General features: G+C 31.3%; 4 protein-coding genes across 7 annotated transcripts; 1 reads left to right on the top strand and 3 right to left on the bottom strand.

The window, feature by feature from the left end:
- Positions 1-501: 501 nt before the first annotated feature.
- On the bottom strand, positions 502-8,619 carry LOC130891382 (myb-like protein X). 2 transcript variants are annotated; one of them, XM_057796106.1, is made up of 6 exons: positions 8,195-8,619; positions 7,861-8,031; positions 6,971-7,804; positions 2,933-3,645; positions 2,563-2,869; positions 502-645 (listed from the first exon to the last, which is right to left on the bottom strand). In XM_057796106.1, exons 2-6 carry the CDS (start codon positions 8,024-8,026, stop codon positions 623-625), a joined length of 2,043 nt encoding a protein of 680 aa, XP_057652089.1. In that variant the 5' UTR covers positions 8,027-8,031; positions 8,195-8,619; the 3' UTR covers positions 502-622. The 2 variants fall into 2 exon arrangements, with proteins under 2 accessions (XP_057652089.1, XP_057652079.1); XM_057796096.1 differs by having other exon boundaries at positions 502-2,869.
- Positions 8,620-10,456: 1,837 nt separating this feature from the next.
- Positions 10,457-11,166, bottom strand: LOC130895001 (glutamic acid-rich protein-like). The gene is made up of 2 exons (XM_057802094.1): positions 11,119-11,166; positions 10,457-10,924 (listed from the first exon to the last, which is right to left on the bottom strand). The coding sequence occupies exons 1-2, from the start codon at positions 11,164-11,166 to the stop codon at positions 10,457-10,459; spliced, it is 516 nt and encodes a 171-aa protein (XP_057658077.1).
- A 3,713-nt stretch (positions 11,167-14,879) lies between these two features.
- LOC130891540 (protein archease-like) lies at positions 14,880-15,951 on the bottom strand. 2 transcript variants are annotated; one of them, XM_057796372.1, is made up of 3 exons: positions 15,433-15,951; positions 15,361-15,380; positions 14,880-15,302 (listed from the first exon to the last, which is right to left on the bottom strand). In XM_057796372.1, the coding sequence occupies exons 1-3, from the start codon at positions 15,436-15,438 to the stop codon at positions 14,906-14,908; spliced, it is 423 nt and encodes a 140-aa protein (XP_057652355.1). In that variant the 5' UTR covers positions 15,439-15,951; the 3' UTR covers positions 14,880-14,905. The 2 variants fall into 2 exon arrangements, with proteins under 2 accessions (XP_057652355.1, XP_057652346.1); XM_057796363.1 differs by having other exon boundaries at positions 15,356-15,380; positions 15,433-15,941.
- Positions 15,952-16,322: 371 nt separating this feature from the next.
- Positions 16,323-26,862, top strand: LOC130891375 (methylcrotonoyl-CoA carboxylase subunit alpha, mitochondrial). 2 transcript variants are annotated; one of them, XM_057796083.1, is made up of 11 exons: positions 16,323-16,493; positions 17,712-17,889; positions 18,304-18,521; positions 18,843-18,991; positions 19,045-19,277; positions 19,531-19,714; positions 20,639-20,839; positions 21,463-21,584; positions 21,780-22,080; positions 25,464-25,657; positions 26,065-26,862. In XM_057796083.1, exons 1-11 carry the CDS (start codon positions 16,462-16,464, stop codon positions 26,362-26,364), a joined length of 2,112 nt encoding a protein of 703 aa, XP_057652066.1. In that variant the 5' UTR covers positions 16,323-16,461; the 3' UTR covers positions 26,365-26,862. The 2 variants fall into 2 exon arrangements, with proteins under 2 accessions (XP_057652066.1, XP_057652057.1); XM_057796074.1 differs by lacking the exon at positions 16,323-16,493 and adding an exon at positions 16,520-17,657.
- The last annotated feature ends 1,137 nt before the right edge of the window (positions 26,863-27,999 follow it).

Below are 27,999 nucleotides of genomic sequence, written 5' to 3'. Positions count from 1 at the left end.
TTTCTTTAAGGTATTCTATTTTTATGTAATTTTTCCCCTTATTTGTCCAATTTGACTTTTTATGTTCTTTACTCTCATTTTCATGATTATAATTAACAATAAAGTGTCCTCTTGATTTATTCCTCTGTAGAAGCTGATGCCTGCTGGGGAAAGGACAGTAAACCTATTCTGGATCTTTAAACATAGTGAACCCAGGTTCTATTCAACCGATTACAGGGCACGAATCTGCTGTGGGAATCTCTTACTTGGGGATTAAGGAACACCTGAGCGACCAAATGACTACAAATGGACATCTAGGACCGACAAGTAATATTTGTCTAGTCACAAAAAGTGTTGTTCCTAATCTTGTCCTGAACAGGATAATTATTTTTATAAAATGATTGCAGGTGGCTCTCCTTGCGCTAAAAAAGGGTTTAGAAAAATAGAAAAAACAGTAAAAGAGGATGAAAAAGTTATAGCCCAAAACTTTTTAAGTAAAGAAATAAAAATTATACAACACAATAAATATCCACAATTTAATTACTATCTGAAAACATAAATAGATATAATAAGATTTTATCTTCAATTCACATAAACCTTTCCGTTAAATTACAATGTTTAGATGACATACACGTCTCTGCGCTTACAATGTCATTTCTTGGGAAGCTGAAAGTATAAAATTCAGTTTATTATCTTAGTTTCTAGTTTCTCATACTTTTCTACATAGTTTAATTTACTCGGATAAATCAAACCTTGGTTTCTATAGACAAATGCAAAGTGTGGATTATTTACAAAGTCATGTTTTACAAATACACCAATTGCAATTGAATCTGTAAAGTCCAACTATATTGATATCAAAAATGAGAAAGTAAGCAAAAGTTCAATTAATTAGATTGATTGAAAATGAGTGGAAATTTGATTGGAAAATTCCGCTCATCTTCGGTACATTACCCACCTCGGATCCCGATGAAATTTTGAAAGAGAAATGGTTGGTTTGTGAATGGAAAAAGTGCATTATTCATGTGGGGATGACGAATATTTTAGATTTGGTCTTGATATAGGAGAAAAATTTGTCCGCGAAATTATAGAAGGGTAGTAGTACCAACTTAATTATGGAAATAAAAAAAATTACTCGACGTACCAAACAGCCTTTTGGGGGTCTAATGGATTGAGCTTAACTGCAGCTTTATTACTCCCTATCGTCGGCCATCTCGTTCATCAACGGATTCAACAGCTTTTAGTAAAACCGCAGAAAGCTTGCAACACCGACAATGATGGAATTTTTTGTATATAATGCATATAGGGTGTTGATTGTTATCCTGCGGAAACTGCAAATAACGACGATACAATCCTTTGCATCACCCATTCTGATTCAGGCTAAGTTACTGCCATTAAAACCCGAAGAGCCATGTTCAGCCCTCCCAATCTGCATACCTTTTGTTTCAGGTTAGGCTTGATGGGTCGTAATCGGCCCTCCCAAACTATATCCATTCTAATTCAGGCTAGGTTGACACGATAAAGGCCTGGAGGGCCGTTAAAGAAGTATTTATGTTATTTTTAGGTTAATTCTGGATAGGTTAGGTGATGTTAGGTGAAATTAGATTAGATTAGGCTAAGTTAGGTGCAATTTGGGTTTGGTTAGGTTAGGTTAGACGAAATTGATTAGATGAATTTATGTTAGGTTAGTTTTGGAATAGATGAAATCAAGTTAGGTTAGGTTAGATTAAGTAAGATTATATAGGTTTCTTTGAAATTAAGTTATGTTACGTTAGACTAGGTTAGGTGAAATTAAGTTAGGTTAGGTTCCGATAGACTAGTTTAGACAAAATTAGGTTATGTTAAGCGAAATTAGATTAAGTTATGTTAGGTGGAATTAGGATTGGTTACTAGTCCCGTACCTAGCTGAAACCAAAATTAGAGGAGAATCTCAGTGCGGAGATAAATTTATTTCCAACTTGCCCCTATGAAACGAGAGGGTGTTTTAATGATGTGAAAGTCCCACACGGCTGTACGGATTTGCACTGCTTCCACCTCACCTCATACGGCAAAAAAAGATTAGACTAAAATACTTTAGTTTAGGTAAAATTAGGTTAGGATAAGTGAAATTATTTTAGGTTAAGTGAATTTAGGTTAAGTTCGGATAGATTAGTTTAGATTGGGTAAAGTGAAATTGGGTTGGGTTAGGTTAAGTGAAATAAGTTGCATTTAGGAAAGGTTTGGTTAGGTTAGGTCAGTTTATGTTAGGTTTGATTGGGATAGATTTGTGCCATTTAATGCCCACCGACGTCTTATCCGTTGCCTTATTTCGGTATTTTACCGCTTCTGAACCATTTTATCGATCCCTCGCATCATCAGTGGAAAACACCCTTTTCTACATCGAACCCTCCCGAAATCGATTCCCAACGAAAGACTTCAAATTCCAACTTCCATATCTCCGAATGTAGGAGTTTCCGCCGAACCGAATTTGGTCGAACACTTTCTCGTTCCACGCACATTGTGTGTATGTGTATGTGAAATTTCATCGGAATCGAAGATAAACAAATTTAAACAAACCACTTTAAATAAAAATCGTTAGATACTTACTTAGAACACCGTTGGTGGTAGGTTGGAAATTTAAAAGTACCGCCTTCTGGACGTCAGTTCCCGAATTTCCGGCGGAACCAGGTTGCACCATGTACATAAGTTGAGTAGTTCCCCCCGCAGTGGAAGTCACCACACTAGCGGGTATCGCGATACCGTTCTCGATTTGAGCCGAAGTTAACCGAACTCCTTGCGGTACACCAGATGTTGAAGCTTCAGCTGTAGGGGTAGGTCGGATTTGTAAAGCTTGAGTTAAGATCGGGGCCGTAGTCGGGGTTTTACGAGGCGACGGTGCCGTCGACGGGGTAGTCTGTAACAATCAATTTTTCAATAAAAATAGAAAAACAAATAAATAAAAGACGAAATTTCTTACCGGTACTTGTCGAATAACATTATCGTTTACTTGAACGTTCCTTTGACGATTTACGGCGATAGGAGGTACGGGAGTTGATGGTGTTCGAGGCGGGGTTGCCGTATTCGGTAGAGATTTTCTCCTGAAGGTCAATTTGGTGTAGGTATTCAATTTAACCTGCAATCCGACTGATCTAGTTATTTTTAATGGTACTATCGGTTTCTGGTTGTTGTTGTGGGATTGCAGTTCGGTCATCAGCTTTTTATTTACGATATCCAAGTCTCTAGTTTGTTTAGAAAGTTGTTCAACGTCTTTTCTTAGAGATTCTATCATTTGTTGCTGCTTCTTTATTGTCTGGTGTAATTCTCCGGTGTCTGTTTTATGTACCAGAGCTTCGCATATTTTCTGTAGGCAAAATTGTTCGAGATCCAGACGCGTCAGTTTTCCTTCGCCCAAGTTCCTCTGTTTCATAAACTTTTCGAACGTAATCAATGTTTTCAATTCATCATTTTTCGTGGAATTCGTTTTACTATTTTCACCTAACGATGTTATATCTCCTTCTTCGGATTTCTTCTCCGACGACGCTTGTCTCTTATCTAATTTGGCCGTTTGGTTTTCCTCCGAAAATTCTTCGAACATTCGTATTTTCTTATTCACCACTGGAGATTGATGATTGTCGCTTTCAATTAGTGGCCTTTTGCCAGTCGAAACGGGAGAGGTCATTTCTTCATCTCCTGTCATTAAAAAAAATATTAATTTTTCGAAAAAATCGCGAAAAACATGCATCTTCAAAATAAAAATATCGCGATCGAAAAATAAATCTTTGAACAAAGTTACTGAAATTTTGGTTAGGAATTATATTCATTTATATATATATATACTACAAATGTATGTACAAGCTTAAATTCGTCAAAATAATAATCTATCATCTCCTCCCCTGTCCCTAATAACAGCTTCGAATCGCTATTTATGATTTGAATGTTTCTTCACTCGATCTTGTTCGATGCTATCTCATTATTCAGTAACCGCCGTTTTGAGTTCGAATTTCGTGGCTGATATAAAATTTTTAGCTCGAATTTTTCTCTCAAGTTCATCCCATAAATGCTCGATAGGTTATAAATCAGGGCTACGCGCTGGTCAATCCGATTTCGACAACCTGTAAATACTGCCGTACGGAAACTGTTGTATATGGATGGGCATTGTCAAGTTTTAACTGATGTAACTATGTATCGTTTCGTGGTTAATATAACCGTTCCATCGCCAATTTCAAATAAAAACAAACTTGCTTCCATTGATACGCTCCTACAACCCATCCTGGAACCTCCTCCCAGAATCAAGTTATCTTTTATGCCACACTGCACACACTCTGTTTTCGTCTGAGAACAGAAAAGAGCCCCATTGTTCTTTGATAAATCTTATACGTGCTGCTCGGTGGGCTGGGATTAGTTTAGAGCCAGTAACTAGTCTTTTTCGATCAATGTTAGCTGCCTTCTTCTGACTATTCAGCCACTCCGCGTCTTCGATGAAAGTTACCAGCCACTTGGTAACAAAGGTAAACTCTGAAAATATAAGACTGACTCATTTTCAGCACACTGGCCACTCTGGCTGACTGTGAACCTGTCGCAATACGGAGACCACTTGAGCAGTATGTGATGTGTCCATTGTCAGGTAGAACTTTTGTTTGTTGTTAAACGCAGATTTGTATCCGTTGATGCTTGATAATGGTGGATAAGGTGAATAACCTTTTATAAAGGTTAATTTTTCCCGAATTAGCACCATTGTAAACAAGAAGGGTGGTTACCGATCAACATATTGTTGGACTGTGAGAGTAAAAAACTACAATATTCCATATTATTTCAAAGCTTTTATATTTCATTGAGGAAAATATAATTACGTGTTCTTTTTTTGCCAAATCAATACTAATTTGGGCTCTAATTAACACTAAAACTATATTATTCTTATCATCAGAGCAATGGGCAAAAATTTTAAAAAATGGTCAAATATTTTGCTAGTTGGTTGCCAAAAAATCGACAACAATGCTAATTACACATTAAACTAGTAGAAACTATAGCTAATTACTATTATCAGAGGAGTGGGCATAAAGTATCAAAATTTGTTGCAAATTAGTTGCCAAAAAATTGATTGTGTCGCTCAAAAAATCGACAACAATGGTGGTTTGAGCTTAAAATGATAGCAACAATAGCCAATTATTATTATCAGATATCCTGTTTCCCTTGCGTGACATCCGTAAGGAGCTACTTCGCAGGGGAGGTCTGAATCTTGCATAGGATGGGCACTCCGGGGAATCTTTATGTTTCCACCAGTAAAGGTATTTCATAAAATATGTCCATATCCGAAGATCATTTGGATCAGATAATAATTAATTTCTCCATGGGGCCAGTTAAGCTATATATCCAACCGCGGGATAAGTTGGTTGGATAGGGTGCGGAATGCGCTGACAACTCAACAGATAAACCGAAGCTACTTTCCGTCGTGATTCCTGTTTCTGCAATACGTCGGCCTAGATTGAATGCCATAGATGTGACCACCAACGACAACAAAGCTTTAGTTCTCTATTTTGGACCTCCTACGTTCGGCATAAGTCGAGATAAGATGTTCCTCACACCATAAATCTTTACATCTACAAACTCTGCTTGCTGCTTTAAGTTAAATCTGGCATCGATCATCACTCCCAAGTAACGTATGATGGATGTGAGGTATTATATATGTCAACCTGTCGTAGAGGCACAGATCCTGCCCCCTCTTCACCTCATAGTGAAAAAATCCGCCCACAGGCTAATCCAGACATTAAAAATAAAGCCAGGTAACATGAAAGGTCACCTAATGATATTTGAAGGTCCTGACAAACTAATGGACCGAATGCATAACATTTTGGACAAAGATACTCCGTTTGAAGTGGTACTTAACGACCGCCTATCGTTGAAAATCAAAAATCTTCAGCAAGCTTTTAAATATATCTCTCTGGTACGCAGACGGTTTGAAGCTAGTACAAGGAGCTGGAATGGGTATTTTTGGACAAAATGTAAACTCTTCATACCTCTAGAAACAACGCTCACCATTTTTCAGGTAGAGTTGCTGAGAATAAACAAATGTGCTTAGGAATGTTTGGATAGAAACTTCTCTAAAAAGCACATCCAAACCAGTGTGGGAGTATAAACTAACTCTTAAATCACCAGGTAACAAAAACAGAATAACTCTAGTGTGGCTTCCAGATCACCAGGGTGTACCAGGAAATGTCAACCTTGCCAAAAAAGAGGCAACTACTCCATACTTTATACCAGAACCCTACTGTGCCTCACGAGATGTCACATCAATAACGAACTGAAGGAATAGCTAAAGGATCCGATGGAGTCTTACTGGAGAAATACTCCAGGCCTGAGACAATCCAAAATATTCATTACCATTTAACCATATCAAGTAAAAAGTCTGCAGAAATTACCAGAAACGATATAAAACTAGTGGTCGGTATACTGACATGTCACTGCCCCGACACATTAAGACGATGGGCATGATAACTGCAGATTCTGCGAGCAAGCCATGGAAACAGCGGAGCATCTACTCTGCGAATGTCCTGTCCATTTCCCTAAGTACTTTGAAGGAGTAGTACTGAGGGGAAAAAATAGCCTCCTTCGGGAGGAGTCTATGTATTTTGGAAGCAGAATAATAAGATGTAGAGTCCTGTACAAAATATCCTTTAGGTATAGGTGCAGAGTGACTGTAAAGCCAAAACGTCTTCCTGCAACAATCTATGATCTACAAAATCTATGCAGAATTTCCATGGAAAATTTCGACAAACGAGAGCCTATGTGTATGCAAAACTGTCATTTTCCTATATATTATTCCATAAATAACCCTGTCCTATGTTCTTTATGATTCGATAGAAAATTACTAAATTACAAATGACTAAAAACTGTTTTTTCTATTCAATTATAATTCATTTTAACGAATATTTACCGATTTTGCACTGTCAATTTCAAGAAATGTCACTAACCGAAATAAATAAATGTAAAAATATGAGAAAACAATTTTTTTACTTACTTTTCGTATCGCCAGAAATTTCCTCCTTTTCACCTTTACGTCCAGACGATTTCTCTTCCGATTTATTATCAATGTCTCTAAAACTGCGATTGCTATTTATTTCCGAGATATCATCAACGCTGGGAGGATTTTGACTGTCACTTTCACTTTGTATCGTTTCACTATCACTCGTATCATCAGTACATGTATTCTGATCTGATGAATTGGTATCATTGGTATCGTCATTGTCATCGGATTTTTCATTAGATAGCGCCGAAGCATTATCTTCATCTGCGTCAAGAATTACGGAAATATCCAAAAGATCTTCACAGTCTTCATCTTTATTAGTTTCCAATTCTTTAGAATCACTCTCTTTTTTTTCTGTATTCGCAGTTTTTTCTTCTGATTCCTTTTGTTGCTGTTCTTCTTGCTCAACATTCTTTCTTGTATTTTCAAGTTGTTTTTTTGATTCATCTTCACTTTCCTTTTGGCAATCTATTGTATCTTTTCTATTATATACATTATCAACTTGTATATTCAAAGCACCAGAGTCGTTTACATTTACGTCTGCTTTATTTTTTGTTTCTTCAGTCCCAACACTAACTATATCTTCAATTGCGATTTTCACAGTATCTTGAAGATCAATTTCGGGTACATCCTGAACATCTAATTCCATAAATTTTACAATATTATCAAGTTTTTGTCCTGTGTTATTTAGATCGGTTCCATCGCCTTCGTGGAGTAATAAATGTTTTTCTTTTGCATCGGCAGTTTCCGACGTGCTCGTTTCATATTTATTCAAAATGTCATCCTCAGTTTCTCCGTTTGGAATTGACGTCAGTATATCTCCTTCACCTTAAACAAATTTTTTTATAATACCATGCCGATGATTAGTATAAATAGATACTTACAATTTTCCACTTCGTTATCATCATCACAACTTAACAAAGGTAAGTGGAAACTTTCTTCATCAGAATCCTTATCTTCTTCTTGAGATTTGAAAGAATCAAATAATTCTAAAGTACTTGAAAGAGGCCCTATGGTTTTGATCTCCGCCTGTTCTGCCTTCGACGACATAGTTTCTGTAAAAAATTAAATCTCTCATGTAACTTTTGTATATTTTAACATGACACATGTCATATGTTGTGTATATATCAAATATTATCGAAATTTAGAGTACTGAAGCGGAATATACAATACAATACAATACAATACAATAGTACTCCATTTAAGTGTATTACTCACCTCTTATTAAAGGCTTCTTATTGTTGGAAATATTATTTTTTCTGCTCCTATACTTTAATCAATGTTTTAAATATGAACTGCTATCACTTTAATGACATCTATTAAGACACATGTTCAGTAAGGTTATATTTGGACATCAACTATTGCTATGACCACCTGACGTATCTGAAATTTGTCAATTTTGACAAATTGTAGCAAAATTTTATCAATTCAAATTCAATTTGTGGTATTTAAAAGAAAAATCTGTGAAAATTTCTGATAAGAAGAATTTAAGTCCGTCAATATATTATACACCAGGTCACAAGAGTAAGTACAAATAATTTATTGCCAGCAAAATCAGCCAAAGTAAACGAAATATTTTACTCTTAATTTAAGGATAAAAATAAGGCTAGTAGCTTCGGCGGGTGTAATTTGGGCGCTTAAAATATTTTGGAAGTACCCAGTAGATAGAGGGTTGACTAGTTTTCTTACTTAAGATCAGATTCATTGTGTCGTATAGGTACTTTACATTATTGAAATGGCTCAAATAGTGAAAAGTTCGCGTGGTAAAACTCTTCTAATCTTAGAAAATTTTGCGTTTTTTAACGATAAAGTTTTGAAAAGTGGAGAATTATATTTTCTTGTGACAGTAACATTCATGTAATGTGTGATATGTACATTTTTTACATGGACGGTACATTTTCTTATTCCGCAAAATATTTTTTACAAATGTTTACCATACACGGGTTTAAAAACGATCATTATGTTCCACTTGCGTATTGTTCACGACCTTCGAAATCTACTGATACATATATCAATTTATTTTCTTTATTAAGATCTAAGATGTTTAATCAATTTAATGTGATTTTCAAACCAAGCGAGGTGTATGTGGATTTCGAAAAAGCCATTCATAACGCTCTATATTTTACATGGCCAAATATAAAAATAAATGGTTGTAGATTTCATTTACACCAAGCTTGGTTTAGAAAAATACAAGCTCTCGGTTTGACTTCGGAATTCAATAATAGAGATTCGGAAATTGGAAGGTGGAAAAGCATACATTTGGATTAACATATCTAATTCCCGATGAAGTGGAAGATTGTTTTGTGTTTGACTTAATGTGTTATAAACCAGTAAATGCAACTTTGGACAAATACGCCGATTACTTATTAGATGTTTATATAGATAAAGATTCACAATTCCCTCCTACTATGTGGTCAGATGGAAGTCCATCAATATTTCACACAACTAATGCATGTGAGTCATTTCACTCTAGATTTAATTCTTCACTTTATTCGTCGCACCCTGCTATATACGTTTTTATAGAAAAATTGAAAGAATTTCAGATTGATACTTATATCAAAATACAGAGCTTACATGTTCCAGCAAGAATTAAAGATGCAAAGGTTAAAAATAAATTAAATTTTTTAGTAGATATTGTTCATAGATTTCGATCAAATCAAATTACAAGATTAGATTTTGTTAAATATGTTTCTTATTATTCATAAAATAAAATTAAAATAAATAATTGTTTATGTTAGAAGAGTAGTGTGTATGTAAATATTTAGAAGAGTAGTGTGTATGTAAATCTCTTATTTTATATGTAATAAGTACTTAAGTACTAAATAAAAATATAAAGAAATATAAAATTTACTTTATTCTGTAGAGTGTTACAAAAATGTTGTGAGGAAACTTTATTAAGGCCAGATTTTTCATTTAAAAAAAGTGCAAAGTAGCCCCCTCTAACGGTAAATTTTTTCAGACCTTAGGTGATAATAGGTCATTTTTCTAGGAAAATCTAAAAATACAAAAATATATCTTATTATAAATGTCGGTGATTTAATAAATAACTGTATTTCATAAATCATGTACTTCAGTCGGTTAGCGCTCAAAATACACATAGGATTAAAATGACCCTTCGGTCTTGGCACCTAGTTTACATGTTGTAAAAAGTACATTAATCCTTTAGCGCCCAAATTACATCTGCCCAGTAGTTTACCAGAAAACTTGTTGATTTTGATGAGTTATCTAAAAAATTCAAACCCCCGAAGTCTATAGACACCATTTTAAAATCTACACATTTATCAAACATGAAGTGGACATATCCAAATATCCTGAATTACATGCCTCACTGATCTGAAGATTATGAGCTTAAAAAATCTAAAATGTTTTCTACAAATGAAAAAAAGCAATTTTTCTTCATATTTCGGTCGAAAGTACGTACACTTCTGTTCATTGAAATAGCATTGGGACAGATTTTTTTTAATTTTTATATGTATAAATTTACTTGATATTTGTTGCCATGTTTACCAAAGTTATCAGGCAAATTTTTACACAAACATCCATATCAGCAGTACATGTATACTGATCTGATGAATTGGTATTACCATCATCAAAGTCCATATTTTTATCTTTATCACTTGAAACTATAGTATCTTCTTGATCTGCATGTATTTCATCCACATCGTTTTCTTGTTTCTCATCGTCATTGTCATCGGATTTTTCATTAGATAGCGCCGAAGCATTATCTTCACCTGCGTCAAGAATTACGGAAATATCCAAAAGATCTTCACAGTCTTCGTCTTTATTAGTTCCCAATTCTTTAGAATCACTCTCTTTTTTTTCTGTATTCGTAGTTTCTTCTTCTGTTTCCTTGTATTGCTGTTCTTCTTGCTCAACATTGTTTCTTGTATTTTCAAGTTGTTTTTTTGATTTATCTTCACTTTCCTTTTGGCAATCTATGTATCTTTTCTATTATTTACATTATCAAATTGTATATTCAAAGCACCAGAGTCGTTTACATTTACGTCTGCTTTATTTTTTGTTTCTTCAGTTACAACACTAACTATATCCTAAATTGTGCTTTTCACTGTATCTTGAAGATCAAAATTAAGTTATTAGGTAAATATTTACAAAAAAATTTGCATTATATCATAATTATTAACCCTTTCAGTACAAACAGACTCGGGTAAATCCTTTCCATACAAACCCATCTGTTCGTTAGAATATACGTTTAAGAATTAGATTAGAAAAAACTATCACTCATAAATATTTAAAAATCTCTTTTTGCCTTTGTATCTGTAACAATAAATACTCTTTTCACTCAATCTTTTTAAATCGACCTGGAAGAGCTTGAGTTGATATGGAAACCTGGTCAAAAACTTTCTTCTTTGAGCATTAGGAAAAATACTCATAGTGATCATAAATTAAACAAATAAGGTAAAACGATGAGGTCTTGCGATGTTATCACCAAACAGAGAAACAAAATTAGAATATTGAAACTAATCGTATAAATACTCATAATGATGATATATTTCTATTTAAAGTAGGATCTTCCCATGATTTTCAATGGCTTCTTATAGCACCTTTTGATTTCTGGGACGAAAACTAGTAATGCGAATTTTTTTACCAACCACTCTCATACATTTTCAATGGGATTTATATCATAACTATTTTGCTGGCCACTGTAAAGTCTCAATATTTTTTTTTAGACGACATTTACTAGCGACTTCTTTTATACTTGGACCAAATTATTCATACTACGTGAAGATGTTTCTGATATATTATTTTGTCAAGATTTAAGGTCTTATAACAAATTATAACATAGTGTTGCTGCTTCTGATGGTCTACATTGACTAGGGGCTTCATTTATACCTAGACCTAGGGCCACAAACCTTGTGAAGGTGGTATGGAGGGGAAGCATAATTTATTGAGATCTGAATCTTGTACTTTAAGCCTTGTAATTCCTACTACGATCGATTTTTCAGTCCGCTGATCGTTTTTTCATGAAAAAACAGCGATTTTTCAATTTTTTTATCTTCCCTATTATTAATTACAATCAACATTCACAGAATGTTACTCATATTTATTTTGTTTGACGGAGAAAATCAGACCAATTTCACCTACTAAACCAATAAAATTTTTGGTATCATAGAGAACAAATAAGACATGGGATTGATTATGGTGGTCTGAAGTTTGATTTCATTTTGAAAACTGGGTTTTAATCTCAAAATAATCCTTGATCTAATACACTTAAATAGATTGCTTATAGTCCATTATATCGTTTACGACCTCCATTATCATTGTTATAAATAATGATTCGAACTCGTATTGCAATTAAAAGATAGCTTTATAGGATATATGAATCGATTATTCAATACGTTAACAATTTTTTATTCTCTTTACGAGACCGTTGCAAGTGAAGTTTAAATAAACAAAGCTGCAACGACAAAAATTGACGCGAGAAATTGGGAGTGCGATATTGTAATTTAGACGCATGCGTATATTACAATTAATCTGCCCTTCCTTCCAATCTAATAAGTTGAAAGGTTTAAGTTAATTATCAAATGATTCAGCGGGATATAAAAAAAAATATAATTTGATTAACTCTGTATACCTCTTACTATATAACTAAACAAAATAACAAAAACACCATGAAGTCAGAAAAATATTAATCGTGAATTGTTCCAGTCTTGTTGTTTACAAACCTCCCTCGTACATCTTCGAATTTGGTGAAATTTTGATTCATATCCATAGTAGAAATAAAAAAGCGCTTAATCAGTTACTATTGTGAGGTTAAACTATATGGGGTGTTGTATAAATAAGTGTAAATCTTGACAACTTTAATAAATCTATTAAGTATGGTGGAAAAATATTCAAATATAAAATATTTACTTCTATGTCTGCACCTTGTATATGTTCGTGAGATTGAAATTAGTCCATTCAACTATTTGTGTCAATTTGAATATGGTTTATTTTTTTTATGTCATTAATGTTTCAAAGTAAAATATTTAGTTTTATTTCTGAATCATACTGTATATATTATATTGAGATCAGTTCATTTAACTATGTGCGTTTTTTAATTTTCTATACCTTTCAAAAAAATGTTTCTTTTTGCTCTGCAAACAAAACCTCCACAGCTTTTATTACCTCTTCGTTAGAAGAAAATTTACGACCTTTTAAAGTTTTTTTCATTTGAGGAAAGAGATTATAGGCAGACGGAGCCAAATCTGGTGAAAAGGGGGGTGTTCTTGTGATTCAAACCCTAAATCACGAATTTTTTATATGGCAACATGAAATTTGTCCGCAGGGGCGTTGTCCTGAAAAACAAAACACCTTTGGATAGCTTTCCGCGTTTTTTCTCTTTAATTTTTTCCCGTATAGTGGTCAGTAATGTCGAATAGTAATCTCCAGGTATTGTTCTACCCTTATCAAAAAATCAATCATGATTACTCCATGGCAATCTCAAAAAATTGAAGCAAGAACTTTTCCAGCAGATTTTTGGACACGAACCTTCTTAGGTCTTGGAGAACCAGAGTGTGGCCATTCCATTGATTGTTGCTTTGTTTATGGATCGTAGAAATGTACCCACGTCTCATCCATAGTAACAATTCGATTTAAGAAGTCTACATCGTTTTCAAATCGAGCACAGATCAAACACGATGCTTCTACCCTTGCACGCTTTTGGTCAAAAGTTTGGGGATCACTTTTGCAGCAATTTTTCTCATGTCCAAATTGACGTGAACTTGCTGTCCAATTTTTCACGGTCGCATACGAAGGACATTGATCACTAAGGGTATTAAGCATATCTTCATAAATCTTAACCCTCTAAAATACAGGTACTTGATGATGGATCGATACAAACTTTACCCTGGCACTTCTAATAAGCTATTGTTCGTTGCTATGGTAACGCAATATTTTGTTTATGCATGGAATTGGTCTAGGCTAACTATACATCCTTGTAACACTCATACCATTATTGCAATCTTCAATTAGTCTGGCCTTGTCATGCAATGACAAACATTTACTTTTTGTTTTAGGCATGTTGTATATCACACTAGTACTTCAGAACTCTTCCTATTAATCACTGAATATAACTTATGCAAACTTCGAAATACATATACGTTAGACGAGGTATCGGACACGTTTCGACTTGAAAACTGAAATTTACATCCTCTCAATATTCAATATTATCAGTTGAGAATAGTGTTCACATTATCGGGGGTTCCAGCTGTTCACGTTATAGAGAGGTCAATGTAAAAAAAAGGTTGTTCCCGCTATTGAGCTCTTCAAACGAGCGCGTGTTCACAGCGATTGTTATATATATATATATATATATATATATATATATATATATATATATATATATATATATAGAAAGTTCTAGAAAATAAAGAAACAAATCAAATAAATAAATAGACCCTCCTAGAAATTATTCAAAAGACATAGTGTAAATAAACCTCCTGGATGTTTATAAAAAGTATGCTAAAGCCAACACACGCCTTCCCCGTATTTTAGAATTCCACTACATCTTTCGTAACAGTATCAATAGCTAAGAAGTCTAGGAAGTACAACAAAATCAATTTGGTAATTTCATAAAATTTTACAAACTTCAATAGCTATTTGATTTCTTTCAATAGTTTTTTATGTAGATGTATATATGTATTTTATAATTATGGATTTAGTTTTCTTGACATAGGTAGTCTTTCATATTTTTTTCATTGACTTCAGTTGATCAAAAATTGATTCATAGATTCTTTTACTTTGATTTGATTTCTTTGGGACTGCTGTATAGATTTTGATAGTTGGATGATAACCATTCATTACTTTTAATGCATGTTATCCAATATCTATAATGTACATGTGACACTAGAGAGATTCAAAAGTCAATTAAATTTTTGGTACTAATATCTAAAGGAGAAATATAATCTCTTCAATTGAATATATTAACTACTAAATATCAATTATAACAAACACTTGAAAATTATTTTTATCAGGCTCATTAATAATTTGCATAGCGGAATAGGTAATTGCTTTTACTTCAGTTCCTTGCGGATGTTTGCCTAATGTAAATTCTTCTCCATAACACTTGCATTTAATTCTATATTCTTCGCCTTCAGTTAAAAACTCAGTAATAACAAGTTTACTACAAATCAAAAATGGTTCACAACTAAATAAAAATAGAAGTTCATCTAAAAAGTGGAACATCAAACTTTCCAAATCATGTCCTGTTGCTTCTATATCTGCTGATTGTTTTATATCTACTGAATGAAGTTCTGTCATGTATCCAAACATAGCTATGCCGCATTGTTCATAAGCTTCTTTCAGGCTAGAACCCCAAGCATGTAACCTATAATATATTGTAATGTGAAACAATGTTTCTTTATTTCAGTTTATACATACTGTACATCTGCTGTATGATCCAGATCTACAACAAAATAAGTATAAATATAGTTTGTTCCATTTTTACATAAACTTACATTCATATTTGCATGGTGGCAAAGCTAATTCCTCGGGTGTAAAGTTCTGTTCCATTTTAAAGATTTAGTTGTTAGATGTGGTGAAGAATAAATCTATTTTTCTTTTATGCAACAATTTGGATTGTAATTCACAATATAACTAAATGGTTCCAACTCAATCCGATTGCTAAATAAATATAACCTATAAATTTTCTTCTTTTTCTGTAGGTCTATGGAACCTATACATATCAAAGTCATTAAAATGCTTGAATCACTTTTTGTCAGCTAAATCCATCCAACTAAATACAATATTATACTATTACACAAGCCTTTGTGTCTAAAGCACATATAGGAAGCACTAGCACGGTATTGCATACAAGTAAAACCTTGATAAAGGGTACATTCCACTTAAAGATCGCATTGCACTCGTCGTCATTCCATTCAACCAACGTAAAAAGCCATGGGTGTTTGAAAGCTAAATTTTTAGGTGGAATGCATATTCTGTAGGCTTGCAAGAGTCGCCTTCTAATGTATTAAGCACTTTGTGCACGAAACCCATAAGCTTGGCACACAAGAATCAATTGGAAAAAACTTTAGCAAGTTTTCTGTCAAGTGTCAAATTTGAAAACATGTCCGAAATACAATGTACTTGATTAATTGAATATAAAATACGAATACTACGGAAGCACTTCTTTAAAACTATATTTTTCAGTATATATACCTTCATAAATCTTCATTAAATAATAATGCATATTCCTAATTTGTCTCTGAATTATTAAATATTATATGGGTGAAACCACACAAAATGTTCCAATCGTTGTGTGCGGTAATTGGAACATATACATTTGTCTATGTACGACTAATACATTATTAAATATTTTGATGAATTCATTCATCATCAAGGAAAACATATTATACAAATAATGATTAGATAGTATGTTATTCTTTCAGATTCTCTTTATGAATAATTACAGTAATAATGTGACTATATATACAGTATTTTTTATTTAGAATTATTTGTAAATATAAAATAAAGGGGTATTGAATTCTATGTACGCACCACGGCTGAAAAAAATTGTAATGTAAGTAACCATAAAAAGTAAATGTCATTAAGAGTGTCAAGTATGTATTAATAAATCTGAAAATAACCAGATACGTATTAATTCGAAATTCAAAATGATTCATATTTTTATTGAAGTTTGAATACAAAATAAATTTATTCCATACAGAACAGAAAACGAAAAATGGCCATATCAGGTTATTGCACTCAATTTTCTTTAATTAAAATAGTTTCGCTTGAACAAAAAACTTAAGTCACAAATATATTTTAATTGTAATCCACTGAATGAATTAGTGATAAATTACACAACTGTAAATGCTTGTATACAGATGTCACAACATTTTGGTTAAACATATCAAATTATTCGAATAAAATTAAAATTCAATGAGTTGAGAATTAGACTAATAAAGTAATTGTTCCTATGCCAAAAGTAAAAGCTGGTAGGATATGTCAGCTAACAAGACCGTCGTTTACTTTGTATTAGACAATTTGATTTAAAGATTGTTTTAGACAGTCTACCCTCTGGAAGGTAACTGGAGAATTTTATCCCAAAATTTCGTTTAGGGATCTAATGTAGTAAAATGCTAGCATCTTCCTAATTCATATAAAATTCAGTTATATTCAGAATGGGGTAATAGTTTTCGTTTTTTCATCGACTTTCCAGTTAATGATAAGAACTTGATTTATTGATGCCTGTTATTCTGTATCCATGTTGTATATGTGATAGTAGTGAGATTTACTAGTCATTTATATTTTTTTGGTACTAATATCTAAAGTAAAAATATAATCTCTTTCAATTGAATCTATTAGCTACTAAATATCAATGAAAACAAACACTTGAAAAATTTATTTTGAGAACAGATTTTATTTCATATAAGATCATTTTTATATTTGGCTGACTACTATCCTGATCATTCATTATTCGCTTGAAGTATATGCAATAAAACTCGACATACTTAACACTACGACATAATAATAATGATGGTAGTTAACAAAAATATAATTTTAACATTACTTAATTATACTGATTATGAAGGTCAATTGTAGTATTTATATTCAAAAATTCTTTCGTATCGATAAGACTGGATAATCGAAATCGGTTCATTAATTTACATTCAAAAATTTAGGACATAATAAAGATGTTTTATACGAAATTATCAATTATTGGTGTAGCGTTACCAAAAATGTAAGTAATTAAAATGTAAAATCAGTAACTATTATTTTCAATATTATGTTTCAGATTTTCTACACCATTCTATTATTCAAGATACAAAAGTACACTCAGAAAAATAGATAAATTATTAATCGCAAACAGAGGAGAAATTGCTTGTCGAATTATACGAACTTCTAAAAGACTTGGTGTAAAAACTGTTGCTGTTTACAGTGATGTTGATAAAAATTCCTTGCATGTTTCATTAGTAAGTATCAATCAATCAATTTGGATAATTCATAAGTCGTTCTTGTGTTTTAAGGACGTTTACCAAGTTCAGAAAAATGAATAGTTAGAGAAATATAATATAGAATTGTCGCTTGCACTTTTCATAAGGTTTTTTTCATGATTGGCTCTGTTATTTCAGATGATATGTTTGAGTAACACATATCTTTTCTGTTTTCATTTTTTATTAAATAATTTCATACATGTTTTTTTCATCTTTCTCTGATTTTTTTCTTCATTGTTCTGTGTTTAATTATTTTTGCTCTTCCATTATTTTATTGTGAGCAGTTTCCTGGCTTGTTATAAATTATGAGCTATTTGTAGTGTAGAATTGTATTATGCCTTACCCGTCTAAGTTTTCAATGGTTTCACCTACTTTAACCTTAACTATTTTAAGGCAGATGAGTCGTATGCAATTGGTCCAGCAACAGCTGCACTGAGTTATTTGAGAGGCGAGAAACTTTTAGAAATAGCTAAAATATCTGGCTGCCAAGCTATTCATCCTGGATATGGATTTTTATCTGAAAATGTTGAATTTGCTGAGAACTGCCAAAAAGAAAATATTATTTTCATTGGACCTCCAGCAGCGGCGATCAGAGATATGGGAATCAAAAGGTTATATCATACATAATTAAATGAAATTTTAGTTTTACCCATATTTCAAAGTTTTTAAATTGTGGCTTTTAATCTTTTCACATTCATATATTTACAACATGTTGAGTGATGAAAATGTTCACATATTTACCAAAAATTACAGATAAAAACTTTATATACTTAGCTATTTTTAATATTTTAAATATTTCCTAATGTTTGCTACTATTCTCAATAGATCACTCTAAAATAAAATCTCTAACTCGTAGTTGATGTGCATAATTGGGCAATATATCCATTATTCATATAATCATAATTGTTAATTTTGTCAATTACATATTGTAGTACTTCTAAAGCTATTATGGCAGCTGCGGGAGTTCCAATAATTGTAGGCTATCATGGAGAGGATCAGAGCACAGAAACTTTAAAACAAGAAGCTCGAAGGATTGGCTTTCCAGTTATGATAAAAGCTGTTAGAGGCGGAGGAGGAAAAGGTGAGCCTCTGAAGCTATCTGTCTGTTGTTTATCATTTTAAATTGTATTCCAGGAATGAGAATAGCTTATACAGAAGAAGACTTTGAAGAAGCACTGGAATCTGCAAAAACAGAATCTCAAAAATCCTTTGCCGACTCTGTAGTTTTATTGGAAAAATTTGTAACTGAACCAAGGCATGTGGAAGTACAAGTATTTGCTGATTCACATGGGAATGTAGTACATTTATTTGAGAGAGACTGTTCAGTTCAAAGGAGGCACCAAAAAATTATTGAGGAGGCTCCAGCAGTAAGCAAACCATGTACTTTAGTAACTTGTATTGCAAGAATTAATTTGTGTGTCATCAATTTATTGAAACTACAGAAAGTTTTGGATATTTGTAAATGTTATGTTCCAGCATCTAAAAACATTTAATATTATCTTAAAGCATTTTTTCTCAATTTTCCAGGATATTATTTAAATCTTCAAAAGGTTTTTCTGAGGGCTCTACATATTTATTTCTGTTAGCTAAAACCATAATATAATTTATAATTCATTTTAGCCGGGATTATCGCCTGAATTGAGGAATGAATTAGGTTTGGCTGCAGTTAGAGCTGCCAAAGCTGTTAATTACGTTGGAGCTGGTACAGTAGAATTTATTTTAGACAAAAAGTCCCATGCTTTTCATTTTATGGAAATGAATACAAGGCTCCAAGTAGAACATCCCATTACTGAGATGATTACAGGTAAATATATATGTTTGGTATAGTAGAGGAATATAGTAGTGAAGGAATTCACAACTTCAACAGTTTCATATTCTACAACAAGCAATTATAGAGATATCCATATTTGTAGATGTTTTTATTCTATTTTCTGATTTACTTATATTAAGCTTTGTTAATAATATCCATATAACAACTTTCTAAACTTCTAGTGCCATTGGCCAATGAGGTCTGGAATTATAGATATATTTTTTTATTATGGGCGTGACCTGTTCAAATATAAATAATTACCTATCAATATAAAAATTCAGTTGATTAAAGTATCGAGCAATTTTGCCTCATTACTTGAATGTATCTAATGACCAAATACTGTAATCTGCACTAACATAGAATTCAAATAATTTTGTTTAAACATTTTCTACACTTAACATTTCTGATTATGAAATTCTAATAATATCTATTGATATTTCTGTGGGTAAAATATTCTCATCTTCTTGATATAGATTATAGACTTGTTTTAGGAGTTTTATATTGATATGTTGTTTTACTATGTTATTTAAGTGTCCTTGACATTTATAAAAAGAGCTTTAGTAAAATACACAATTCCTTGACGTATAGTTTATCTAGAAGTCGGATTGTTGGGGATCGTTCATCTAAATTTAATCCTGTTGAATTTCTTAACACTATTTACAGCTACTTAGTTATGTAACACTTTCATATCTGACATCATGTGTTACTGGGAGTAATTATAGGTGTATTAATTTTTCTAAATATTAAATATAATTATTTATTTTGATTCATGTATCTATAACAATCGACCAAAAAAGTATTGTGAATGCATAACAATAATTATGTTGTAATTTCACATCAAATGATTTTTTTCATTATTACCGAAAATATATGTTTTGTTGTAAATTTTATATTTTCAACCATTGATTTGGTGATTAGGTACAGATCTAGTAGAATGGCAAATAAAAGTAGCATCGGGAGAAAAATTACCTCTACCCCAAGAGAAAATCAAATTGAAGGGTCACGCATTTGAGGCGAGAATATATGCTGAAGATCCTAGAGGTGGATTTCTTCCAGGCGCTGGTCATATTTCGTTTCTTTCGACACCTGAGGATTCAGAAGATACTCGTATTGAAACAGGTAAGAATAAATTTCTGATCTAACAGATTTTTATATAAAACTATTGAAGAATAAAAACAGTGACTTAGAAGGCAGATATATCAAAACGAATTGTATGGTCTCATTTATGTAAGTTTATACAAGTACAAAAGCAAATAAAGATAAATAATTTAAAAAATAAAATAATGAAAGAAGCATTTGTCAGATAATATGAGAAGTAAATGCATATCTACCTAATATATATATATATATATATATATATATATATATATATATATATATATATATATATATATATATATATTGCTACAAAAAGGAAACAGAAAAAAAGTGATATTTTCATTCCACTTCTGTCTACATATTCAATTATTTCTTTATACATTTGTCAGCAGGACTTTTGATATATTGTTACATTACATTGTTATAAATTACAAAAAATATGATAAAAATCGTATTTCAATGTCTGTATTTGGCTACAATAGCATATTTATCGATTCTACTAATATATGTTATGTATAGATGGATTAGAAATGTAGGTCCTTCATTCAAGGAAGTGAAAACAAATTTAAAATAGGCAATTGAGATCTGAGTGAATTATACTGAAATCAGTTTCAACGGTAAAGTTTCAAATATATTTATTTCAGGTGTCAGGGAAGGAGACGAAGTTTCCGTTCATTATGATCCCATGATTGCCAAACTTATAGTTTGGGGAAAAGATAGAGATGAAGGACTTTCGAAACTAAAAGCAAAATTAAGAGAATATAATGTAAGTACTTAAATTTTCTATTGAAACTTTAATATGTAAAAGAGTTGTGTATTAACTTCAAGATTCTATGTAGCTGTAGATAAATAAGTGTACATCACGATCAGAAATGGTTTTTATAGTTTTAAAATATCTAAAATTGTTTTTTGGGAAGATAGTTTATAATTTGTACCACTAGTGACGTTTTATATTTTTCAGATTGCTGGACTTAAAACAAATGTCAACTTCTTATTAGATCTTGCTAGTCATCCAGAATTTATGGCAGGAAATGTCCACACCAACTTCATTAAAGATCATTATAATACATTGTTTAGAAAAGAGGAACCAACTGGAACTCAAATATGTTTAGCTGGATTAGCAACTGTGCTATTAGATAAAGACTTTAATGATATGATTTCAATTTCTAAAAGAGATAAATATAATCCTTTTATTGTTGAATCTAATTTTAGGATAAATTACCATGAAGAAAAAAATGTTAAATTACGATTTAAAAATGATGGTAAGACACAATTTCTCAATTATTTTAATTATGAGCAGTCACATACATGATATTTGTACCTTAGTCTTAACAGTAGTGACTAAGAGAACTAACTGGATTCCCATTAGTGTCATTTCAAGTTTTTAATACCACCACAGATCGGAATTCTTTATATTTAAATATCAAGCAGTGTGTTATTCAACATTACAATTGAACAATTCATTGATATTTATGTGTATAAGAACTTGTCCTCGGGAAAAGAATATCTTTCATAAGAGGTGTAAAGGTATAACAACATCATTGATTACTCAACAACTCAAACTTTTTTGTGGTCAATGAAAGTTTTAAATTAAATAATTCAAATTATTATATAAATAATAAACTTATAACATTTGGATAAATTTTTGGATCGAAATGTAAGAATTATTACTGTATCAATTCCATTTCCCCCAATAAAATTGTAAAATATGGAAATTGATCAAAATAGATTTTTCAAATTACTATCTAGAGGTACAAAATAGAAGTAGAAACTCTCAAGGAAGAAAGTAAAGCTCTTCCTAATAAGCCTAATAATAAACAAGTATATTCTGATTGTATTTCAGCTTTAATAATACACTGTGTTGAGTAAATTTTTTATCATTGTTTTAACAAATCATTAATAGAAAATGTCTTCCATATGTTTGGAAAAATGTATTCATAGATAATATTCATATCAATGACCCTGAGAGTAAGTTTACTCGATTTGATATATAATATTTTTAAGAGATAAATAAAAGCATATTGTTTAATATAACCTTTCTATAGAACAAATGCAAATCGTTGCAGTTCAAATTTGAATCTCTTTATATATTTAGTACTAACAAATGAATACTGATTACTTCCTAAATTCCTCTGCATATCATTGCTTTAAACTTAACAATAAACATTGTTGTGATCTTTCCACAATTTTTTTTATCTATTAGAACTTTCATGATTTTTCAACATCTTGAAATTGTCTTTTCCAGACTTTTATTAGTTTTGTATATATTTTTATAGTTTCAATGACTTATTTTCTACATGTTCTATGTTTTGTGATTAATATTAGGAGAACTACTTGTCCCCCACCTGCCTGTATTCTAATTTCATTAATAAAAAATGAATATTTTGAAACATCGACAATATACTAAATGATAAAAATAAGAAATGGATTCACCATAGGATCTTTATAGAAAATTTCCTATCATTGTACAGGGTGCCCCTCAGGAAGGATATCATGTGGCTATTAAAAAGTATCAACTCCTTTTCTTTATCAATTTACAGGAAGATTTGTGAAATTGACCAAAAATTTTAATTCGCTATAGTGTTCACACATCTCAATATACTTTTGAAATTTTTTCATTATACAGTACACTACTATGAAGCATTCGACTGGTATTATCTAATCTTAGAAATTCTAGAGTCCGCTTTGGAAAAATCAATTTAGGGATTTTCAAACTACATAAATAACCAATGAATATTATATATGCGACAATGTTGTCGCACTTTTATTCAATTTTTTGTGAAAGATCAAATCTTACCAAAAATAAAACAACCATAATGACGCATAATATAATAAGGTATTAATTTAAACAAATTTTATAAATTGAATTTATCGAAAAGTCATACCTCATGTATTTGTTAATGTGTGTTTATTGTAAATGACTGAAATTTCATGTCCGACAATAATGCATTGTATTAACTTTACCAAATAAAAATAATGAGAAACACTAAAAAGTTTTAAAATCAAGATTGGCGTTGATCGTTGGACGTTTCCTGATATTTTATACTCATGGACATTATTGTAAATGTATTTATGTGTTAAAGAATACATATTTTTTCTGTGTGTATCTACGTTACATGATATTGTATTAGCATTGGTAGAGCTTTTGTTACTTTCATGCAAAATGCCACATCAGTTTTCCAACACAGAAAATACCAACATAATTTTTGTTTATGGGTTCTTTAATGGTAATGATAGAGCTGCTAATAGAGAATATCACAGGACCCTGATCAACGAACTTCCAGTCATCCAGCATTTGGGTCAGCTTTTAATAATTTGCATGAAAATGGCAATTATAAGAACAGAACGACATGTAGATGGAGTGGAGGAAGATGACATTATTGACGCTGTTATTATGAACATTACAATAAGCACTAGATAAGTAAGTCGAAAACTAGTTAGAAGCGGCCGCGACATCGCGGCTCCTCCTCCTCGGAATATATCGAAGTTGAATATATTTGGAATATGAATTATATATTTCCCTCTATATATGAATACATATATTCATTATATATATATATATATATATATATATATATATATATATATATATATATATATATATATAATAAACATAACTACATCGATTGATGCCATAAATAGCATGATAACTCTCATAGTTTCGAATTTATTCAATTTTATACTCAGGGATGACAACAATATTCCGGAAATTTCTCAGTTTTGTGGCTAAATTTTTGAAAATATGGGTTCGTCTAAAAGTATGGCGGAAAAGATCAAATATCATATATTCGTCGCCGGAGATTTCAGAAAAAGTTACTCAATCAAAAGTAAGTAGAGTCTTACAAAAAATCATCTGTACCCACATCATGTTCAAATGGTTCAGCAACTACATCCTAGAGATGAAATCCATAGGTTGGAAATTTTTAGATGGATTAACAATCATCAACATTTACAAAATATTTTGCCGAATTTCCTTGTCAATGCGAACGTTGTTATCCGAGGGATCTATTTTCAACATGATAAGGCACCCTCCACCTTGTACTGGCAGTGAGACAATATCTAATGTTTATGGCCTTCAAGATCCCCTGATTTCAATGCCGTTGATTATTAAATTTGGAGATGTTTGAAACAACAATATACACAGAGAATATTAATAACCAACAACAATTCATTGATAGAATTATACTCTTATGTTATACTATTAGAAATGATTCCCAGAGTATTTCAATACGGTAATTAACAATTCGTCAAATGTTTAGACACTGCTAGGTTCCATTTCGAGAATCTACTTTGAATTAATTTCTTTTTGTTGCACTTATTGTATATTTCAGTTCTTATTTATGAGTCTTAACTACATAATTTTCTTTATTGTTATTAGATACTGTTACACTATAGTTAATAAAAATTTATAGTCAATTTCACAAATTACCCGTAAATTAATAAAGAATAGGAGACATTTTTAGTAACCACATGACATCATCCCCGAGTGGCTCTATATAAGGTAAAAGTATGTAAAGTTCCATTATGACACACTCTATATCATAACTACTGTCATATCACATTGAAATTATTCTTCTAAATCTGATAATTCTCAAAACTATGAAACTTATCCTACTATATTTATAATAAAAATTATTTGTTACAGATTTGTTGGTTAAAATCAAATTCAATGACTCAAATAATCTAAGTATATCATGTGATGATGGAAAAACTTGGCATGCAGCTTTTGGAAAAATTAGGCAAGTTGATAATAGACGAATACTAAACTCTACAATTGATGGAGTTAAATGTAAAAGTACAATTTATAGAAATGAAGAAATATTAGCCATATTTGATGAAGTAAGTTTATATTAATACTATTCTATATTCAAGGAAGCTCATATAATTTATCAACAAAAAAGTCCTCTTAAAATTATTCTGCCAATTATTTTTGTTATCCAGTTATCATATTTTCTCTATACTCATGTTAAGTTTGAATGCTATTTACATTGCTTTGGTTTGTTGTAACAATGCATTTAAATGTGGTCAAGATAAGGAGTGATATTTGCCTTGTTCTTACCAGCTATCTATTTAATCCAAGTTAGAATCATTAATGGCACGGTGCTTACAAATAGTCCTTAATACTTTTTCCCAAACATAACTCAGGCAGTCATTCCAAAACTTACATTACCAATTCGAAGCACTCGTTTCCAGTAGATAAAAGAAATATAGGGATTTTTCTCTAGTTCTGTATCTATTTCTTTTAGACTGGAAAGATTGAGTTCTCTTTGCCCCAACCATCTTACGCAACAGATGAAGCTGAAGAATATTCAACTGGGCTAGTAAACAAGGCGGTCGCTCCAATGCCTGGAGTATTGGATAAACTGTTGGTAAAAGCTGGAGATATAGTCCAAAAAGGAGATTCTTTATTCATTCTTATTGCTATGAAAATGGAATACGTTGTGAAAGCATCTAGAGATGCTAGAATTGATAAAGTTAATTTTGGTGTTGGTGAAAATGTTCCTAAAGATGCAACTATAATTCAATTTAACGCAAAAAATTCATAAAGATGTTACATTAGAAGATTATTCAACAAACAAAACGTTTTGAAAAATGTGTGGTATAAAGTGAAAAACGTAGGATTCAAATTCTAATCATTCTTACAGATACATAATGATAACAAGTTATATTATGTACTAGAAGAACTTAAGGAAATTAATGGATATTTAGGTTTTTCACTTTATGCCTAACTTTGATTAATAAAATATATTCATTGTGCATTCTTCTTTTCTATAAGAATCAATTTTTCTACATAATATACTTTCAGTACATTAATTTTAAAATTATTATGGTATATTTTAAAATTGGTACATTCCATATATTATTAAAAACCATTTGGTAATTTTTTGTTGTAATTTTATCGTGGTTGAAACTAGAAAAATGTGAAATGAATAATTGCTTGAATATTGTGACAAATGATAATGATTTTTGTACCCCCGTTAAAAGGCATAAGAAGTTTTTTGTAATTTTATATTGTTAATTGGGTAATAAAGTTGTCAACATAGTGTGTCGTTTATGCTTAACTTATCAATTACCCGAATGTTAGAGAATTTTTCATAATGTATAATATCTAGAATACTGGGAATATGTGAATAAATGTAGAGGAGCAGCACTGGCAGTACTGACACGTGTGAACTGTTCATTTCAACTATGGGAGATACTTTTGAATGTAAGAATGTAAGTTCTCTTCTAGAAACTGAATATTTGTTTCATTATTAATTCCTAGAAAATGAATTATACTAATGAATAATTGTTGATTATATGAATTGTTAGTTGAAATTGTCTTATATTTATGCCATGGACTCATAAATTATGCAAATACTATTGTTGAAAATTGATCTTCGGATTTGTTCTACTATTTTTATGAATTGTTTCTTAGTATGTTGGTTGATGTTTCTAGCTTTGGAATTGAAGAATTTTCTGGTTTCTTTAAGAGAAAATGTAAGACAGACTTGCTGATTCTATTGTTATATTATTAGAGAAGTGATATTTTCCTTGGTTTTAGTTTGTTGTAGAAGATGAATTTTGTGTCATTGGCATCTATTCCTAAAGTTATTTAGTTTTGTCTTTCTTGTTTAGGCTTCGTTTTTCTTTTTCTAGGGCCTTTAAGGAGTAGTACAACTAATTAGAACCCGACAGTATGATAGTAGAATTAAGGTTTCAACCATTATTTTCGAAAAGTCTTGCTTCTTACATTATTTTGGTAGATTTTGTTGAGGACTGTAATTTTTTCTAGGTAATTCGAGAAGAAGATATGAACAATGTCCGTAATTAATTATTTCTTGTAGTGAAAGATTTGTTTATCCTTTTTATTTTCAAGGAAGCTTATAATTACATCTAAAAATACAATTTGTTTACCATCCTTGAAAATATCTTTGATAGTTCCACTTCTTAACGCACTTTGATTACTTCATTATTTACTTTAATTCATAATTTGCTTATGATAACTAGCGATGAAGTTATCAAAATTTTTGGAGGTTGCGAAGTACAACTAATTTAGATTAATCAGGTTTTCGTATATAATAGTATTTTTGTAAGTGAATTAGTACATCTCGGCGTACAGGTATTCGTTGATTATAAAATTTTATAGACAATTGAAAATGATGGCTTGTGACCTAAATTTTGGTTGTGATTTGATTGAA

This window comes from Diorhabda carinulata, chromosome 1, assembly GCF_026250575.1.
Source record: "Diorhabda carinulata isolate Delta chromosome 1, icDioCari1.1, whole genome shotgun sequence".
Lineage (NCBI taxonomy): Eukaryota > Metazoa > Arthropoda > Insecta > Coleoptera > Chrysomelidae > Diorhabda > Diorhabda carinulata.
This window is presented reverse-complemented; position numbering and strand designations above follow the sequence as displayed.